The following is a 19,052-nucleotide window of genomic DNA, read 5'->3' on the forward strand; positions in this document are numbered from 1 at the left end:
TGTGACCTCATCGTAAACAGATTTACAAGACTACACATACTGTTTTGTATTTTCAGATTGTGACGTCATCGTACACAGATTTACAAGACTACACATACTGTTTTGTATTTTTCAGATTGTGACGTCATCGTACACAGATTTACAAGACTACACATACTATTTTGTATTTTTCAGATTGTGACGTCATCGTACACAGATTTACAAGACTACACATACTGTTTTGTATTTTCAGATTGTGACGTCATCGTACACAGATTTACAAGACTACACATACTGTTTTGTATTTTCAGATTGTGACGTCATCGTACACAGATTTACAAGACTACACATACTGTTTTGTATTTTCAGATTGTGACCTCATCGTACACAGATTTACAAGACTACACATACTGTTTTGTATTTTCAGATTGTGACGTCATCGTACACAGATTTACAAGACTACACATACTGTTTTGTATTTTTCAGATTGTGACGTCATCGTACACAGATTTACAAGACTACACATACTGTTTTGTATTTTCAGATTGTGACATCATCGTACACAGATTTACAAGACTACACATACTATTTTGTATTTTCAGATTGTGACATCATCGTACACAGATTTACAAGACTACACATACTGTTTTGTATTTTTCAGATTATGACGTCATCGTACACAGATTTACAAGACTACACATACTGTTTTGTATTGTTCAGATTGTGACATCATCGTACACAGATTTACAAGACTACACATACTATTTTGTATTTTTCAGATTGTGACGTCATCGTACACAGATTTACAAGACTACACATACTGTTTTGTATTTTTCAGATTGTGACGTCATCGTACACAGATTTACAAGACTACACATACTATTTTGTATTTTTCAGATTGTGACGTCATCGTACACAGATTTACAAGACTACACATACTGTTTTGTATTTTTCAGATTGTGACGTCATCGTACACAGATTTACAAGACTACACATACTGTTTTGTATTTTCAGATTGTGACGTCATCGTAAACAGATTTACAAGACTACACATACTATTTTGTATTTTCAGATTGTGACATCATCGTACACAGATTTACAAGACTACACATACTGTTTTGTATTTTTCAGATTGTGACGTCATCGTACACAGATTTACAAGACTACACATACTGTTTTGTATTTTTCAGATTGTGACGTCATCGTACACAGATTTACAAGACTACACATACTGTTTTGTATTTTTCAGATTGTGACGTCATCGTACACAGATTTACAAGACTACACATACTGTTTTGTATTTTTCAGATTGTGACGTCATCGTACACAGATTTACAAGACTACACATACTATTTTGTATTTTTCAGATTGTGACGTCATCGTACACAGATTTACAAGACTACACATACTGTTTTGTATTTTCAGATTGTGACGTCATCGTACACAGATTTACAAGACTACACATACTGTTTTGTATTTTTCAGATTGTGACGTCATCGTACACAGATTTACAAGACTACACATACTGTTTTGTATTTTCAGATTGTGACATCATCGTACACAGATTTACAAGACTACACATACTGTTTTGTATTGTTCAGATTGTGACGTCATCGTACACAGATTTACAAGACTACACATACTGTTTTGTATTTTCAGATTGTGACGTCATCGTACACAGATTTACAAGACTACACATACTGTTTTGTATTTGTCAGATTGTGACGTCATCGTACACAGATTTACAAGACTACACATACTGTTTTGTATTTTCAGATTGTGACGTCATCGTACACAGATTTACAAGACTACACATACTATTTTGTATTTTTCAGATTGTGACGTCATCGTACACAGATTTACAAGACTACACATACTGTTTTGTATTTTTCAGATTGTGACGTCATCGTACACAGATTTACAAGACTACACATACTGTTTTGTATTTTCAGATTGTGACGTCATCGTACACAGATTTACAAGACTACACATACTATTTTGTATTTTTCAGATTGTGACATCATCCTACACAGATTTACAAGACTACACATACTGTTTTGTATTTTTCAGATTGTGACGTCATCGTACACAGATTTACAAGACTACACATACTATTTTGTATTTTCAGATTGTGACATCATCGTACACAGATTTACAAGACTACACATACTATTTTGTATTTTTCAGATTGTGACGTCATCGTACACAGATTTACAAGACTACACATACTATTTTGTATTTTCAGATTGTGACATCATCGTACACAGATTTACAAGACTACACATACTGTTTTGTATTTTTCAGATTGTGACGTCATCGTACACAGATTTACAAGACTACACATACTATTTTGTATTTTTCAGATTGTGACATCATCGTACACAGATTTACAAGACTACACATACTGTTTTGTATTTTTCAGATTGTGACGTCATCGTACACAGATTTACAAGACTACACATACTATTTTGTATTTTTCAGATTGTGACGTCATCGTACACAGATTTACAAGACTACACATACTGTTTTGTATTTTCAGATTGTGATGTCATCGTACACAGATTTACAAGACTACACATACTATTTTGTATTTTTCAGATTGTGACATCATCGTACACAGATTTACAAGACTACACATACTGTTTTGTATTTTTCAGATTGTGACGTCATCGTACACAGATTAACAAGACTACACATACTGTTTTGTATTTTTCAGATTGTGACGTCATCGTACACAGATTTACAAGACTACACATACTGTTTTGTATTGTTCAGATTGTGACGTCATCGTACACAGATTTACAAGACTACACATACTGTTTTGTATTGTTCAGATTGTGACGTCATCGTACACAGATTTACAAGACTACACATACTGTTTTGTATTGTTCAGATTGTGACATCATCGTACACAGATTTACAAGACTACACATACTGTTTTGTATTTTCAGATTGTGACATCATCGTACACAGATTTACAAGACTACACATACTATTTTGTATTTTCAGATTGTGACGTCATCGTACACAGATTTACAAGACTACTCATACTGTTTTGTATTTTCAGATTGTGACTTCATCGTACACAGATTTACAAGACTACACATACTGTTTTGTATTTTCAGATTGTGACTTCATCGTACACAGATTTACAAGACTACACATACTGTTTTGTATTTTTCAGATTGTGACGTCATCGTACACAGATTTACAAGACTACACATACTGTTTTGTATTTTTCAGATTGTGACGTCATCGTACACAGATTTACAAGACTACACATACTGTTTTGTATTTTTCAGATTGTGACATCATCGTACACAGATTTACAAGACTACACATACTGTTTTGTATTTTTCAGATTGTGACGTCATCGTACACAGATTTACAAGACTACACATACTGTTTTGTATTTTTCAGATTGTGACGTCATCGTACACAGATTTACAAGACTACACATACTGTTTTGTATTTTTCAGATTGTGACGTCATCGTACACAGATTTACAAGACTACACATACTGTTTTGTATTTTTCAGATTGTGACGTCATCGTACACAGATTTACAAGACTACACATACTGTTTTGTATTTTTCAGATTGTGACGTCATCGTACACAGATTTACAAGACTACACATACTGTTTTGTATTTTTCAGATTGTGACATCATCGTACACAGATTTACAAGACTACACATACTGTTTTGTATTTTTCAGATTGTGACGTCATCGTACACAGATTTACAAGACTACACATACTATTTCGTACCAGCTCCATGGTTATCTGTTAAACTTCTTCGACTTCTTCAGAATTATCCACCACCAGGTAAGAGGAGAGGTCCTGATCCCAAAATTCTGGGATTAAAAAAATGAAATCCTGAGGTCCCGAATTTAAAGAAATTTATATCCCGACATCCCGAAAAGAAAAAAGAATTCCCATATTCTGAAATGATCAATCTGGAAATCCAGAGCTTAAAAACACCCAATCCCGACATCACGTAAAAGGTCCTGCCTCTACCCACACCTCAGGTAAAGATTTTCAGTAAACAATCATATTGTGCCAATACATCAATTTCCATGATAAGTGCGAGGGTGAGTACTTACAATATAAAAAAGAAGATGTGGTATGATTGCCAATTAGACAACTCTCCCCCCAAGACACCAAATGACACAGAAATAATCACTATAGGTCATCATATGGCCTTTTACAATGAGCAAAGCCCATTGAGTACTCACAAACATTTTAACCCTGTCTGTTCCAAGCTGCTTACTATACATTTTGGGTATAAGTCATTGTTATAGGCCATAAAGTCATGACCTATAGTTGCTAACATGAAAATGAATTTTAGAAAAACATAAAAATCAGGAGGAGCATACAATTTGCACATTTGTATGTCTTAATACCAAAAATATTTATAGTAGGGCTTTTCAGTAAAATGAATGACCAAGGTCCAGATTGGAAGTCATTTTACATATATATTACTTTTTAATTATTGAAATTGAAAAATGACATGATATTATGATACTTCATGGATAGAACTTACTTGTTTATATTTTAAATGTGTGTATTTCAGAGGATCCTGCTGTTCGCACAAGACTAACAGAATGCCTGGAAACAATACTCAACAAGGCTCAGGAGCCCCCAAAGTCAAAGAAAGTTCAGCATTCCAATTCTAAAAATGCTGTTTTGTTTGAGGCCATAAATCTAATCATACACATGGACAGCGATCCAAATCTTCTAGTCAGAGCTTGTAATCAATTAGGACAATTCTTACAACACAGAGAAACTAATCTAAGGTAGGTAACTCTAATCAGAGCTTGTTTACAATCAATTCGGACAAATCTAGAGATGGGTTGTTACATTTGGGCCTTTTTCATATTTGCCAGACATCTATTTGCTGTGTACCAATACTTTTAATTACTAATGAGGGTATGCTAAGCAACAGCAATACATGCATTCTTATAATTGGTTATAATTTTTGTTATAATTTCAGTTAGTGTTAGGGTAAGGAGGATATCTGTGATTCAAAGAGTATTCATTAATTGCCATATTTTATAATTTCAGATATCTTGCATTAGAGAGTATGTGTTTATTAGCCACATCAGAATTCTCTCATGAAGCAGTCAAAAAACATCAAGAAACAGTTATTACTTCATTGAAGGTATGGACTGTGTACATGTATAAAGGGAAGTAATCCAAATATTACAAAAAAAATATCTCTCTTTCAAAATAAGGACTTTCATTGGATTTTTAAAGAATTTCTATTTCTATATCTTTTTTATGGTACAGATTTGTTAATACTTTATGGAAACCAGTTTTGATCAGTATTATGGGGAGGGGAAAACGAGATATTAAATACTTTAATATCAATAGCAAATTTTTCTCCACATGTAATTATAATGAGAATTTCCTGCTTCCAATCTCAATGCAGATTTTTTTATACATTATCTCACAATAACCTTGGTTCCACCATTGTTCTACAGTTCAGTTCTCAGTTGTTCTCCTGCTTTAAAAAGCATTTTACCAGTCAATAGACAAATAATATTATCACTATTATATACTCAGATATTCAATTTACAAAATGATTTGCGTATATTACTTCATTGTCAAGAAAAGCATAAACTTGGTTAAATCAAATGTAACCTTTTAATGTATTACATGTATATTTTTCAGACTGAACGAGATGTGAGTGTACGACAAAGAGCTGTAGATCTTCTGTATGCTATGTGTGATAGAACAAACGCTGAAGAAATCGTCGGAGAAATGTTGGAATATTTGGAATCAGCTGATTACTCCATAAGAGAAGAAATGGTATATATAGTTTAGTTATCTGTTATAACCGTCAGGTGTCAAAGGGTCATGTTTGGCTACAGTTAGCATCAAATTGTTTAGAATTTTAAAGTAGTTCATCAAAAGATCCTTATTGTGATTCATTAGATGTCTCATATAGTTATTGTTACAGTTATTTTTGGAAAAAATTCAGCTTGATTCGTCAAAATCAGTTGTTTTTTTATCATCTAAAAGAAAGTGTACATTTTATCGTCATGTACCAAAATTTACCGTTAATATCATTTGGGCAGAATTTTTACAGTTATTGGTCATGAAGGTTCCTCCATTACAACCCTCTTACAAATTATTTTATATGGGTTTGGTCAATTAGATATATTTTGATTGAATTAGTAGTTACAACTAAAAATAAGTCTGTGAAAAGTTTTTCTCAAAAATCTCTTTGTAACAAAATAGAATGGAATCGTGAAACCCTAATCATGTTTTTTATCCTGATATATAAACATGTTTCAGGTGCTGAAGGTAGCCATCTTTATGCTGCTATACATGTATATATACATGTTTCAGGTCCTGAAGGTAGCCATCTTTATGCTGATATATATATATACATGTTTCAGGTCCTGAAGGTAGCCATCTTTATGCTGATATATATATATATATATATACATGTTTCAGGTCCTGAAGATAGCCATCTTTATGCTGATATATATATATATATATATATATACAACTCGTCTAAACATCAACCCAACAATGTTAGATCTGTAAATTTGCTTTCGCAAATTTTTGGTTCTTCCCTCGCCGGGATTCGAACCCATGCTACTGTGATATCGTGACACCAAATCGCCTGCACTGCAGCCGTCCGGCTAGACCACACGACCACCTGGGCTCTCAAAAAAAGAGCTTTCGGTGGGCATGTGTTACCTTTCCACGTCAGTTTTAATCTAGCGGCGTACTACAGTACATGATATATAAGGCATGAAGATGTTATTGTTACAGATCAGCTAAATTATCTATAGTAAAGGATCCTACAAATTAATGTAAGATACAGTCACAGAAAATAATTATATTCATAAGTACGTCTGAGTCAGTGACAACCCTACAACAGATGTATCCATCGGATCGCCATCAATGATGGTGATACATGGCTGTGTACATAATGTATATACAACTCGTCTAAACATCAACCCAACAATGTTAGATCTGTAAATTTGCTTTCGCAAATTTTTGGTTCTTCCCTCGCCGGGATTCGAACCCATGCTACTGTGATATCGTGACACCAAATCGCCTGCACTGCAGCCGTCCCGCTAGACCACACGACCACCTGGGCTCTCAAAAAAAGAGCTTTCGGTGGGCATGTGTTACCTTTCCACGTCAGTTTTAATCTAGCGGCGTACTACAGTACATGATATATAAGGCATGAAGATGTTGTTATATATATATATATATACATGTTTCAGGTCCTGAAGGTAGCCATCTTTATGCTGATATATATATACATGTTTCAGGTCCTGAAGGTAGCCAACTTTATCCTGATATATACATATACATGTTTCAGGTCCTGAAGGTAGCCATCTTGGCAGAGAAGTATGCTGTAGATTACACTTGGTATGTTGATGTCATCCTGAACCTAATTAGAATATCAGGAGATTACGTCAGTGAAGAGGTTTGGTATAGAGTTATACAGATTGTTATCAACAGAGATGATGTCCAGGGATACGCTGCCAAAACTGTTTTTGAGGTGAGGACTTTAAACTCTTTTTTTGCCCCCGCCATAGTGGAGGGACATTTAGTTTTACCCTTGTCAGTCTGTACAGACGTACGTCCTAAAGTTTGTTTCTGATCTCAACTTAAGTTTGCCTCAACCAAATGTTATGAAACTTATACATAATGCTAATTACCACAAAACACGGATCATGTTTGAGTTTTGGTGTCATCACTTTAACAGTTTTAGAGTTATGCCCCTTTATAAATCTGTTCTCTAACTTAAGTCTGCCTCATCCCAATTTTATGAAATTTATTCACAATACTTACATGACTTATTATGCAAAACTCAGATCAAGTATAAATTTGGGTAGCGTCACATTTTTTCTGTGAACAAGACACTTTTAAGGGAAGTGTGATGCAGGTATTTTACACAAATATGTCAATTGCATGCTTGTTTTCTGATATTGTACTGTTCAATATATATATATGTGTTCGCTAAAACTGATTAAAATTTATGAATAATCAAGGTATTTTGTCATTTTGTTTTCGATGAACATACATTTATGTATCTGACACCAGAACCTTTGATCAAATCTGAAAAAAGTCTGAAAGTAGTTAAAGAAATTTGCTAGAATTGAAAGAGACTAACAATAGGGACAATGTCAGCCTCATTGCTTTCTTATATTTCAGGCATTACAGGCTCCTGCTTGCCATGAGAATATGGTCAAAGTTGGAGGATATATATTAGGAGAGTTTGGTAATCTAATTGCTGGAGATCCTAGGTCAAGGTAGAGTTATATATATATATATATATATATATAGTAAAGATATGATTTACAAGCCTGTAGCCAGGAATTTCCAAAGGGGGGTTATTTGGCCTCAAAACTTGACTTTAACGGTCACAATTCGAACAGACCGTTGACTTTAACAGTCATTATTTGTTTTCAATGGGGTTTCGTCCGAACCCCCCTGGCTACGGGTATGATTTATGATACACAACTGATACTGGGAATTTATTTATTTTTGGGTATTGAGAAAAACTTAAATGTTTGTGGATATATGATTTCGTGGTTTATCTAAATTTATGTGAAAAATGTCTAAATAGAAAAAAAATGTAGCCTTTTAAATCAAGAATCTAATTCTGGATGATTCTAAAATTTTCCAGTTCTTAATACACTTTAATTAAAGTGAAATGAGTATTGCAAAATGTTTATTTTTCGATGAGGTCTAATTTCGAAATTCCCTAACTCACGGCTGGTAATCTACACACGCAGAACATTTGGTTCTGCAATGAAAACCGTGAGAGGATTTTCCGGTTGTGCTTGAGTGGAGTAATTGTCACCGCTTCAAAAGGTATGTACATTTCTAAATCTCAATTTTCTTATTCAACTGATCAAAATATTAAAAATCGGAGAATGCTATGCTGTGGTGAATACTTTAACGAAGAGATACATGTATCATTTACTGTTGTACGTAGAGTTGAACTCCTACAAAATCAGTTGTCCCACAAGAAATTGCCTAAAAAACTGACATTTCAATTTTGAAATGGTTCTATTTACAGACCTACAAGTCCAAATTTAGTTTTTTTTAGGGCAATGGGTATGAATGTTGTTTTTGGCGGCGTGTACGCTGTCCGGTGTTGATAGACGTCTTAATAATTCCAAAAACTACATTTTTTCATTAAGTCATGCGTGGGGGGATCGGTTCTGATTGAGGACATCGTGAATGCGTGAGGGGAAGTACAAACATTTTTTTTTAATCTTTGGCTTTGTGACTTTTGTTGACTCAATAAATGTGATCAAATCAATACTGATTAAAAAGCACAGATTTATCCTTATACTTTAATAGATGTAAACTGATCACTGATTCAATGAAATAAACCTATTAATTAATGGGGACTAGAAATTAACATGAAAAAAACAAAAGTATTAATTTTTAATAACACAGGAAGAATTTCAAAGGAAAAATTCACATTTAATTGTCAGCTTATTAATAATGAGAAAATATAATTATCTTGGCATGATATTCACTGTATCTGGCAGATTTACAGATGCTAAGTTTAATCTTTATAATAAAGCATTAAAAGCCTTTTTTAAATTAAAAAGATATTTCACCCATTTTAAACCTTATATTAAAACACTTTTACATCTTTTTGACCACATGCTGAAGCCGATTTTGTTATATGGCTCAGAAATTTGGGGTCAATTCTCTCCAAATAAGTTACAATCAAAAGGAGACAACTATTTTTTCCAAATGTCCAAAGATCTAATTATTGAAAAATTACATATTAAATTTTGTAAATATTCTCTACAGGTACCTAGAAGATCAACAAACCTAGCAGTGATGGGAGAGTTGGGGCGCTACCCCCTATCTCTAAAGGTTATTCTTAATATGGCTAAATTTTGGCTCAGACTCACAGAACAAAATAACTCTCTCATTAAAGAAGCATTTGAAGAGTCTAAAATTTTATCTAAAACATATAAAGACAATTGGTTGGAAAGCATTTATTCATTATTTAAATATCTTAATTTAACCCCAGAATATTTGTTAAATCCCAAATCCCATATAAAGTCAATTATCATTAAAAAAACTCCGAATTAAATATGATGAAATTTGGCTTAACCAATTAAATAATTCAATTCTTTATTTACTTTAAACAATACAGTTTATCAGTATAATATGCATAAATATACAGTTTACAAGTTGTATAGCGTTAACATACACATAAATAACAAACGTCAGAAATATCAGTTACATATTATACAGTTTGTGAGTTTCATACTACATATAATAAACATAAAGATCTTAAATATTATTCCTGCACTTAAATGCATAGAGTAAGTACTTTCCTAAATTACAGAGTTCCTTAGTGTTTTCAACAGAAAGCAATTGTACTAATTTATAAGTTGACGGTCTAGTCCAATAATATTTCTTGATAAACTTTTTACGTATATCATTATAATTTGTACATTGTAAAATAAAATGAAATTCATCCTCTACTACATTTTTATCACATACAATACACATTCTACTATTTATACTTATTCCATAAAAACGACCAGTTTCAATGCATAGATTATGTGAGGACAGGCGAATTCTCGTTATCCATTTACGAGCTATTACAGGAATACATTTTTGTAAATAAAATTGTAATTCTACATTTGACACAATAAACTTATATAATCTACACTTTGGTGATGTTTCAAGCGTAAAATGCAACTCTTGTTTAGCTTGATCATATATTCGTTGTTTGGTTAATTGTAAAAATGAACTATCCAAACAAAGTACCCATTGGTTGTCCCAATAATAATTCATACCAAGATCATATAAAATTGTTTTAATACAAGTGGCCCAGTTTTTACATTTATTGCTATTTGCTACTAGTTCTTTGTAACAAGACTTTATAATAAAATTTTCACTACCGTGAATTTTAGTCCATAATTTGAGCATCCTAAAATTTCGCTCATATAACAATGGAAATCTTCCTAATTCATAATATACCATTACATTAGAAGTGGATCTCTTGACACCTAGTAATGTTTTACAATAGTCCAAATGAACTTTTTCTACATTTGGTGCTCTATGAACACCCCAAACTTCACAACCATACATTAAAATACTACATACATAAGTGTCAAATAAACTTATATAAGTAACAGTGTTCAGGTATAAGGATAATGCCTTTTTCCTCATACTAAACATAGCTTTCCTGCCTTGTTCAGCACAGTGGTTTTGAGTAATATAAAATTTACAATTATAATGAAATAACACACCCAGATAACAAAAATGATCTACAATATCTAATGGTTTACCATTATAAATCCATGTCTCAGTAAGACTAATTTTCCCACCTTTACGAAAAACTACTATCTTTGTTTTTTTGGTGTTAACTGAAAGACCCCATTTCTCAGTATAACCAGATAAAGTATTTAACATATTTTGTAAGCCTTGGATTGATTCTGACATCAAAATCATATCATCAGCATACATTAATAAAAAAAGTGTTATGTCCTGAAATTCAAGTCCACAGTTACCATTATTAATAAATTCATTCTCAAAGTCATTGACATAAAATGAAAATAAAATAGGGGAAAGAACTTCCCCTTGCATTAAGCCAAGATTATTAGAATGACAAACCTGTCATGGTGCAAGGAAATAAATTAAGGACCTACAGACTATTTAAAAATAATATAGGCCTTGAAAAATATTTATTGTTAAAAAATTGTAAAACATTAAATGAGTTAACCAAATTTAGAATTAGTGCCCATGAACTTGAAATAGAAAAGGGAAGACATAAGGGAATATCCCCAGATAAAAGATTTTGTAAATTATGTAATAATGACATTGTTGAGGATGAAATTCATTTTCTTCTTCAATGTCCATCACTTAAAAATGAAAGGTCCAGTTTTATTGCAGATTTATCCTCTAAATTTACTAATTTTAAAACTTTAAATGACCAATCTAAATGTGTATGGTTGATGTCAAATGAAGATCCATTTGTTAATAACATAATGATTAAATTAATAGATAGTTTGATAAAATCTAGAAGAGTTAAATTAAGCATAAACACATGAGTAGTCCAGCTCTTCTTCTAATTATAAAACGGTACTGATTGTGTTCACTCACTCATTATCTTTGAGAATATATACTGTATTTGTTGTCTCCCTTCTCTTATATAATATTGTTTTAATTTTATTGTCATGTATTGTAATTTCAATGAAAAAAATCAACACAATTATTTGTACACTTTAATTTAAACTGTAATTGTACTGCTCCTCGGGGCGTCTTGATTGACAAATAAAAATTATTGTTGTTGTTGTTGTTGTTCAATTTCAGAAAATGCCATTGTTCAAAATAAAAAGGAAAACAGGACTGAAATTGACCCTCTACAAAAAGCTATGGAGATACAAGTTATCCCCGCCCTAGAAGCGAACTAAACCCTCTGGGAGTAGTCCTGTCGTCAAATATACGTCACAGAGATCACCACATATATCTAAGAAAATTATATCGCCGATGAAAACTTCGACACCTATTAGACGAAATCTGTTCGCCCAAAATCACGAAATATTCGAAACAACAAAGGCAGATATACAGAATTAATTATTCACCAACATCGATGTGGGCAAATAATCTGTCTAATTTTTACTTGTAGCAAGAAAACAAAATCGTTGACAACATTTTTTGTCTTTATTCTTCGTGAAACATATTATTAAACCTATAGGTTCCTACAATTATTTCAAAATCAAATCTCATAAACTTTTTTAAGCACACTCACGTATGTGTTTTTTCATGAACAATGTAGCCAAATTTAAGTAAGTTTCAACGACTCATAGCTTGAATATAAAGAAATGATTTGTACCTCCCCTCACGCATTCACGATGTCCTCAATCAGAACCGATCCCCTCACGCATGACTTAATGAAAAAATGTAGTTTTTGGAATTATTAAGACGTCTATCAACACCGGACAGCGCACACGCCGCCAAAATCAACATTCATACCCATTGCCCTAAAAAAAACTAAATTTGAACTTGTAGGTCTGTAAATAGAACCATTTCAAAATTGAAATGTCAGTTTTTTAGGCAATTTCTTGTGGGACAACTGATTTTGTAGGAGTTCAACTCTACGTACAACAGTAAATGATACATGTATCTCTTCGTTAAAGTATTCACCACAGCATAGCATTCTCCGATTTTTAATATTTTGATCAGTTGAATAAGAAAATTGAGATTTAGAAATGTACATACCTTTTGAAGCGGTGACAATTACTCCACTCAAGCACAACCGGAAAATCCTCTCACGGTTTTCATTGCAGAACCAAATGTTCTGCGTGTGTAGATTACCAGCCGTGTAACTTCTACACAAGGTTATATATGTTTGTAATTTTCTTCCGCTGGACTCTTTATCTTCTTTACAATTAAAATTTATGCAAAGAGACATGCTCTTGATTTTAGCCTTTTCACAGAACTACTGAATAAGAACCCAGCACAAAAGTGCTTCTCTTTGTCAAAAAGAGAACTGAGATCAGAGGATGCCGTAAGCTTAATAGTATGTACAAATTGAAAATGTGTAGTGAACACTGTTAAAAACATGATGTTTGTGTATTACACCATGTGTAGTGAACACTGTTAAAAACATGATGTTTGTGTATTTCAGTGCAATAATTCAGTTCCAGTTATTACACAGTAAATATCATTTATGTGGACCAGCAACCAGAGGACTTCTTCTGTCTACATATATCAAGTTCATTAACCTGTTCCCTGAAATAAAGGGAGATATACAAAATGTAAGTCAACACATATAAACAGCTCACTTGCACAAATTTTCTAATGGATTATTTATATAGATTAGACCGTTGGTTTTCCTGTTTGAAAGGTTTTACACAAGTCATTTTTGGGGCCTTTTTTCTTTGTGTTGTATGGGAGCCAAGGCTCTGTGTTGAAGGTCATATTTTGACCTATAATTGTTTACTTTTTACACATTGTAACTTGGATGGAGAGGTTTTGATTGGCACTAATACCACATCTTCTTATATCTATTTGTTATATCCACCTATCCATGGGGGTAGTAGAAAAGCTTGGGCTTAATTTCTTGATGGATTCCTTCACCTAGCTTTCAGATTAGAGATATCATTTCTTTTAAATTCATAGGGAAATCACATGCTACATATTTAATTACTGTACATTCAGAAAATATTGCTACGTTTTTATTATTGCGAATAATTTGGACAAACCTTCATGCAATTTGATAAAACTTTTTGGACAGAAGCTGCTTTTTGGTAAAAAGACACTCTCAAGAGCAAAATTTAAAAATTTTTTTTTTTTTTTTTTTAACTGATAGATTGACTTAGATTTAGGCTTTATGCGTTTACATTGATAGATGAGACACAGAATTTTTGGAACAACTCTTTACAAATGTTAAAAAATAAGATATGAACAGTGTCCTTCCTGGTTAAATACTATATCCTTTAACAAATAAATCTATTTAATAAAAGATGCTATAAAGTACAAAATTGCTCCATTTTTTTCATTTAGGTTTTAAAGAGTAACAATAATCTGAGAAATTCCGAGGTGGAGTTACAACAGAGAAGTGTAGAATATTTACAACTAAGCACAGTGGCATCACTGGATGTTTTGGTAAGTGTAGAATATTTACAACTAAGCACAGTGGCATCACTTGATGTTTTGGTAAGTGTAGAATATTTACAACTAAGCACCGTGGCATCACTTGATGTTTTGGTAAGTGTAGAATATTTACAACTAGGCACTGTGGCATCACTTGATGTTTTGGTAAGTGTAGAATATTTACAACTAAGTACAGTGGCATCACTTGATGTTTTGGTAAGTGTAGAATATTTACAACTAAGCACCGTGGCATCACTTGATGTTTTGGTAAGTGTAGAATATTTACAACTAGGCACTGTGGCATCACTTGATGTTTTGGTAAGTGTAGAATATTTACAACTAAGTACAGTGGCATCACTTGATGTTTTGGTAAGTGTAGAATATTTACAACTAAGCACCGTGGCATCACTTGATGTTTTGGTAAGTGTAGAATATTTACAACTAAGTACAGTGGCATCACTTGATGTTTTGGTAAGTGTAGAATATTTACAACTAAGCACCGTGGCATCACTTGATGTTTTGGTAAGTGTAGAATATTTACAACTAGGCACTGTGGCATCACTTGATGTTTTGGTAAGTGTAGAATATTTACAACTAAGTACAGTGGCATCACTTGATGTTTTGGTAAGTGTAGAATATTTACAACTAGGCACTGTGGCATCACTTGATGTTTTGGTAAGTGTAGAATATTTACAACTAAGTACAGCGGCATCACTTGATGTTTTGGTTAGTTGATAAAGAAAGTTGTAATTTAAAGACAAAGTATTGTTGTTGTTTTTGGTTTTTTTTGTCTCTATCTTCTATAGTTTCTTTAAAACTTGAAAATGAGTAAAAGTGTGTAAAACGAGGGGGGAAACTTTTTGGAAGATTTTGTGTTTATGTTTTGATAATTTAATTTTGGATGTAACACATCTTCTGATTGGCTGACATTGTTTTGTTTATCAGCTCATAGACATAATTTAGTCATGTGACCATGACGTCATCAACATTTTTTCATGGTTTACTCGTGTTTAAAATGGAATTTGGAATTAAATTATTAGAAATAACTCATATTTTATCTTTCTATTTGAAATAACATAAAAAAGTGGTGCACACTTTAAAAAAATCCGCTTCGTGGGTTATTCACTAGACTTAGGTTTGTCGCAAACAAGATTTGACTTGATCAATTCACTCACTTAATGATAACATCTTGTGGGCAACTACAGAAGAATTGTCACCCTTCTATTTTGTGGGTCACAGTATGTAATACCAAAAAATTCCGCCTTTCTGTTTTTAGGCAACAGTATTAGAAGAAATGCCACCATTCCCAGAACGAGAATCTTCAATCCTCGCCAAACTGAAGAAAAAGAAGCCATCGTCAGTACCTGATGGTCCAGAGGAGAAAAAGGAACACAAACTACCACAGGCTCAGATGAGTAACAATATAGAAGTTCACGCTCTTCCTGCAATCAGTGCCGCTGTAAGTTGTCTATTTTATAAAAAATGACCAATTATGAGAATTACTTTTTTTTTCAGTATTTCAATGAAAATAGATATGTACATAATACATGAATTGTTTTGCTTATGTACAAGAGAATCGATTATTTGTTTCTGTGCATCAAACAAAAATGAACAAGAGGAATTTGTTGACATGCCAATTTTCTGGTTTTCCAATTCCAGGGCCTAAGCAATGGCTCTTGGTATATTACTGGCCTGAGTAATGCAAATGTATGACTTTTAAATTTCCCAATTTTCAGTAAAGATCTAAAATAAATGTTCTTTTATAGTCATTATCAACACCAATTGCAAGCAGTACTGGTTCAGCAGATTTGTTAGGACTTGGAGCACCGACTGTAGCTCCTTCTACTGGTGGAGGAGGGGGTGGTGGTCTGGGTGGTTTATTGGTGGACGTATTTGACACACCCACACAAAACGGGGGTGGAATGGATGCTAACGGTCTGTCAGCTGGTTCTGATGAAAATTATAGAAAGTAAGTAAAGGATCATCAACTTTTATGGTTTATTGATGAATTAAGAATGTTGAATTTAACCAATTTTGTAAACAGAACAATTTAGATAATTGAGATAAAAAAATTGAATTGAAATTTCACCTTATCCTTAACCATGATATTAAATGATAAGAGCAGTGACAATTTTTATATGCTTGTCAACAATAGTTAAACCATGAAATACTGTTTTCTCTCTTTGTCTGTTCCATGAAATACTGTTTTCTCTCTTTGTCTGTTCCATGAATTACTGTTTTCTCTCTGTCTGTTCCATGAATTACTGTTTTCTCTCTGTCTGTTCCATGATATACTGTTTTCTCTCTGTCTGTTCCATGAATTACTGTTTTCCCTCTGTCTGTTCCATGAAATACTGTTTTCTCTCTGTCTGTTCCATGAAATACCGTTTTCTCTCTGTCTGTTCCATGAATTACTGTTTTCTCTCTGTCTGTTCCATGAATTACTGTTTTCCCTCTGTCTGTTCCATGAAATACTGTTTTCTCTCTTTGTCTGTTCCATGAAATACTGTTTTCTCTCTTTGTCTGTTCCATGAATTACTGTTTTCTCTCTGTCTGTTCCATGAATTACTGTTTTCTCTCTGTCTGTTCCATGATATACTGTTTTCTCTCTGTCTGTTCCATGAATTACTGTTTTCCCTCTGTCTGTTCCATGAAATACTGTTTTCTCTCTGTCTGTTCCATGAAATACCGTTTTCTCTCTGTCTGTTCCATGAATTACTGTTTTCTCTCTTTGTCTGTTCCATGAATTACTGTTTTCTCTCTGTCTGTTCCATGAATTACTGTTTTCTCTCTGTCTGTTCCATGAATTACTGTTTTCTCTCTGTCTGTTCCATGATATACTGTTTTCTCTCTGTCTGTTCCATGAATTACTGTTTTCCCTCTGTCTGTTCCATGAAATACTGTTTTCTCTCTGTCTGTTCCATGAAATACCGTTTTCTCTCTGTCTGTTCCATGAATTACTGTTTTCTCTCTGTCTGTTCCATGATATACTGTTTTCTCTCTGTCTGTTCCATGAAATACTGTTTTCTCTCTGTCTGTTCCATGAAATACCGTTTTCTCTCTGTCTGTTCCATGAAATACCGTTTTCTCTCTGTCTGTTCCATGAAATACCGTTTTCTCTCTGTCTGTTCCATGAATTACCGTTTTCTCTCTGTCTGTTCCATGATATACTGTTTTCTCTCTGTCTGTTCCATGAAATACTGTTTTCTCTCTGTCTGTTCCATGAAATACTGTTTTCTCTCTGTCTGTTCCATGAAATACCGTTTTCTCTCTGTCTGTTCCATGAAATACTGTTTTCTCTCTGTCTGTTCCATGAAATACTGTTTTCTCTCTGTCTGTTCCATGAAATACTGTTTTCCCTCTGTCTGTTCCATGAAATACTGTTTTCCCTCTGTCTGTTCCATGAAATACTGTTTTCTCTCTTTGTCTGTTCCATGAAATACTGTTTTCTCTCTGTCTGTTCCATGAAATACTGTTTTCTCTCTGTCTGATCCATGAAATACTGTTTTCCCTCTGTCTGTTCCATGAATTACTGTTTTCCCTCTGTCTGTTCCATGAAATACTGTTTTCTCTCTGTCTGTTCCATGAAATACTGTTTTCTCTCTGTCTGTTCCATGAATTACTGTTTTCTCTCTGTCTGTTCCATGAAATACTGTTTTCTCTCTTTGTCTGTTCCATGAAATACTGTTTTCTCTCTGTCTGTTCCATGAAATACTGTTTTCTCTCTGTCTGATCCATGAAATACTGTTTTCCCTCTGTCTGTTCCATGAAATACTGTTTTCTCTCTGTCTGTTCCATGAAATACTGTTTTCTCTCTGTCTGTTCCATGAATTACTGTTTTCTCTCTGTCTGTTCCATGAAATACTGTTTTCTCTCTTTGTCTGTTCCATGAAATACTGTTTTCTCTCTGTCTGTTCCATGAAATACTGTTTTCTCTCTGTCTGATCCATGAAATACTGTTTTCCCTCTGTCTGATCCATGAAATACTGTTTTCCCTCTGTCTGTTCCATGAATTACTGTTTTCCCTCTGTCTGTTCCATGAAATACTGTTTTCTCTCTGTCTGTTCCATGAAATACTGTTTTCTCTCTGTCTGTTCCATGAATTACTGTTTTCTCTCTGTCTGTTCCATGAAATACTGTTTTCTCTCTGTCTGTTCCATGAAATACTGTTTTCTCTCTTTGTCTGTTCCATGAAATACTGTTTTCTCTCTTTGTCTGTTCCATGAAATACTGTTTTCTCTCTCTGTCTGTTCCATGAAATACTGTTTTCCCTCTGTCTGTTCCATGAATTACTGTTTTCCCTCTGTCTGTTCCATGAATTACTGTTTTCTCTCTGTCTGTTCCATGAAATACTGTTTTCTCTCTGTCTGTTCCATGAAATACTGTTTTCTCTCTCTGTCTGTTCCATGAAATACTGTTTTCTCTCTTTGTCTGTTCCATGAAATACTGTTTTCTCTC

At 33.3% G+C, this 19,052-nt stretch overlaps 1 protein-coding gene across 3 annotated transcripts in view; it reads left to right on the forward strand.

Annotated features, from left to right (window-relative positions):
• LOC139482471 (AP-2 complex subunit alpha-2-like) overlaps window positions 1-19,052 on the forward strand; it is a 171,817-nt gene that overhangs the window by 18,721 nt on the left and 134,044 nt on the right. For all 3 annotated transcript variants that reach the window (XR_011654869.1, XR_011654870.1, XM_071266375.1), the window contains exons 8-17: window positions 3,695-3,803; window positions 4,552-4,774; window positions 5,043-5,139; window positions 5,652-5,789; window positions 7,324-7,506; window positions 8,163-8,260; window positions 13,627-13,756; window positions 14,505-14,606; window positions 15,871-16,053; window positions 16,361-16,563. Coding sequence is in view for 1 of the 3 variants with exons in the window: in XM_071266375.1 (XP_071122476.1) it covers window positions 3,695-3,803; window positions 4,552-4,774; window positions 5,043-5,139; window positions 5,652-5,789; window positions 7,324-7,506; window positions 8,163-8,260; window positions 13,627-13,756; window positions 14,505-14,606; window positions 15,871-16,053; window positions 16,361-16,563 (1,466 nt within the window). In the remaining 2 variants the exon portion in view is untranslated. The remainder of the gene's footprint in view (window positions 1-3,694; window positions 3,804-4,551; window positions 4,775-5,042; window positions 5,140-5,651; window positions 5,790-7,323; window positions 7,507-8,162; window positions 8,261-13,626; window positions 13,757-14,504; window positions 14,607-15,870; window positions 16,054-16,360; window positions 16,564-19,052) is intronic.

The sequence above is a fragment of the Mytilus edulis genome, chromosome 7, assembly GCF_963676685.1.
Source record: "Mytilus edulis chromosome 7, xbMytEdul2.2, whole genome shotgun sequence".
NCBI lineage: Eukaryota > Metazoa > Mollusca > Bivalvia > Mytilida > Mytilidae > Mytilus > Mytilus edulis.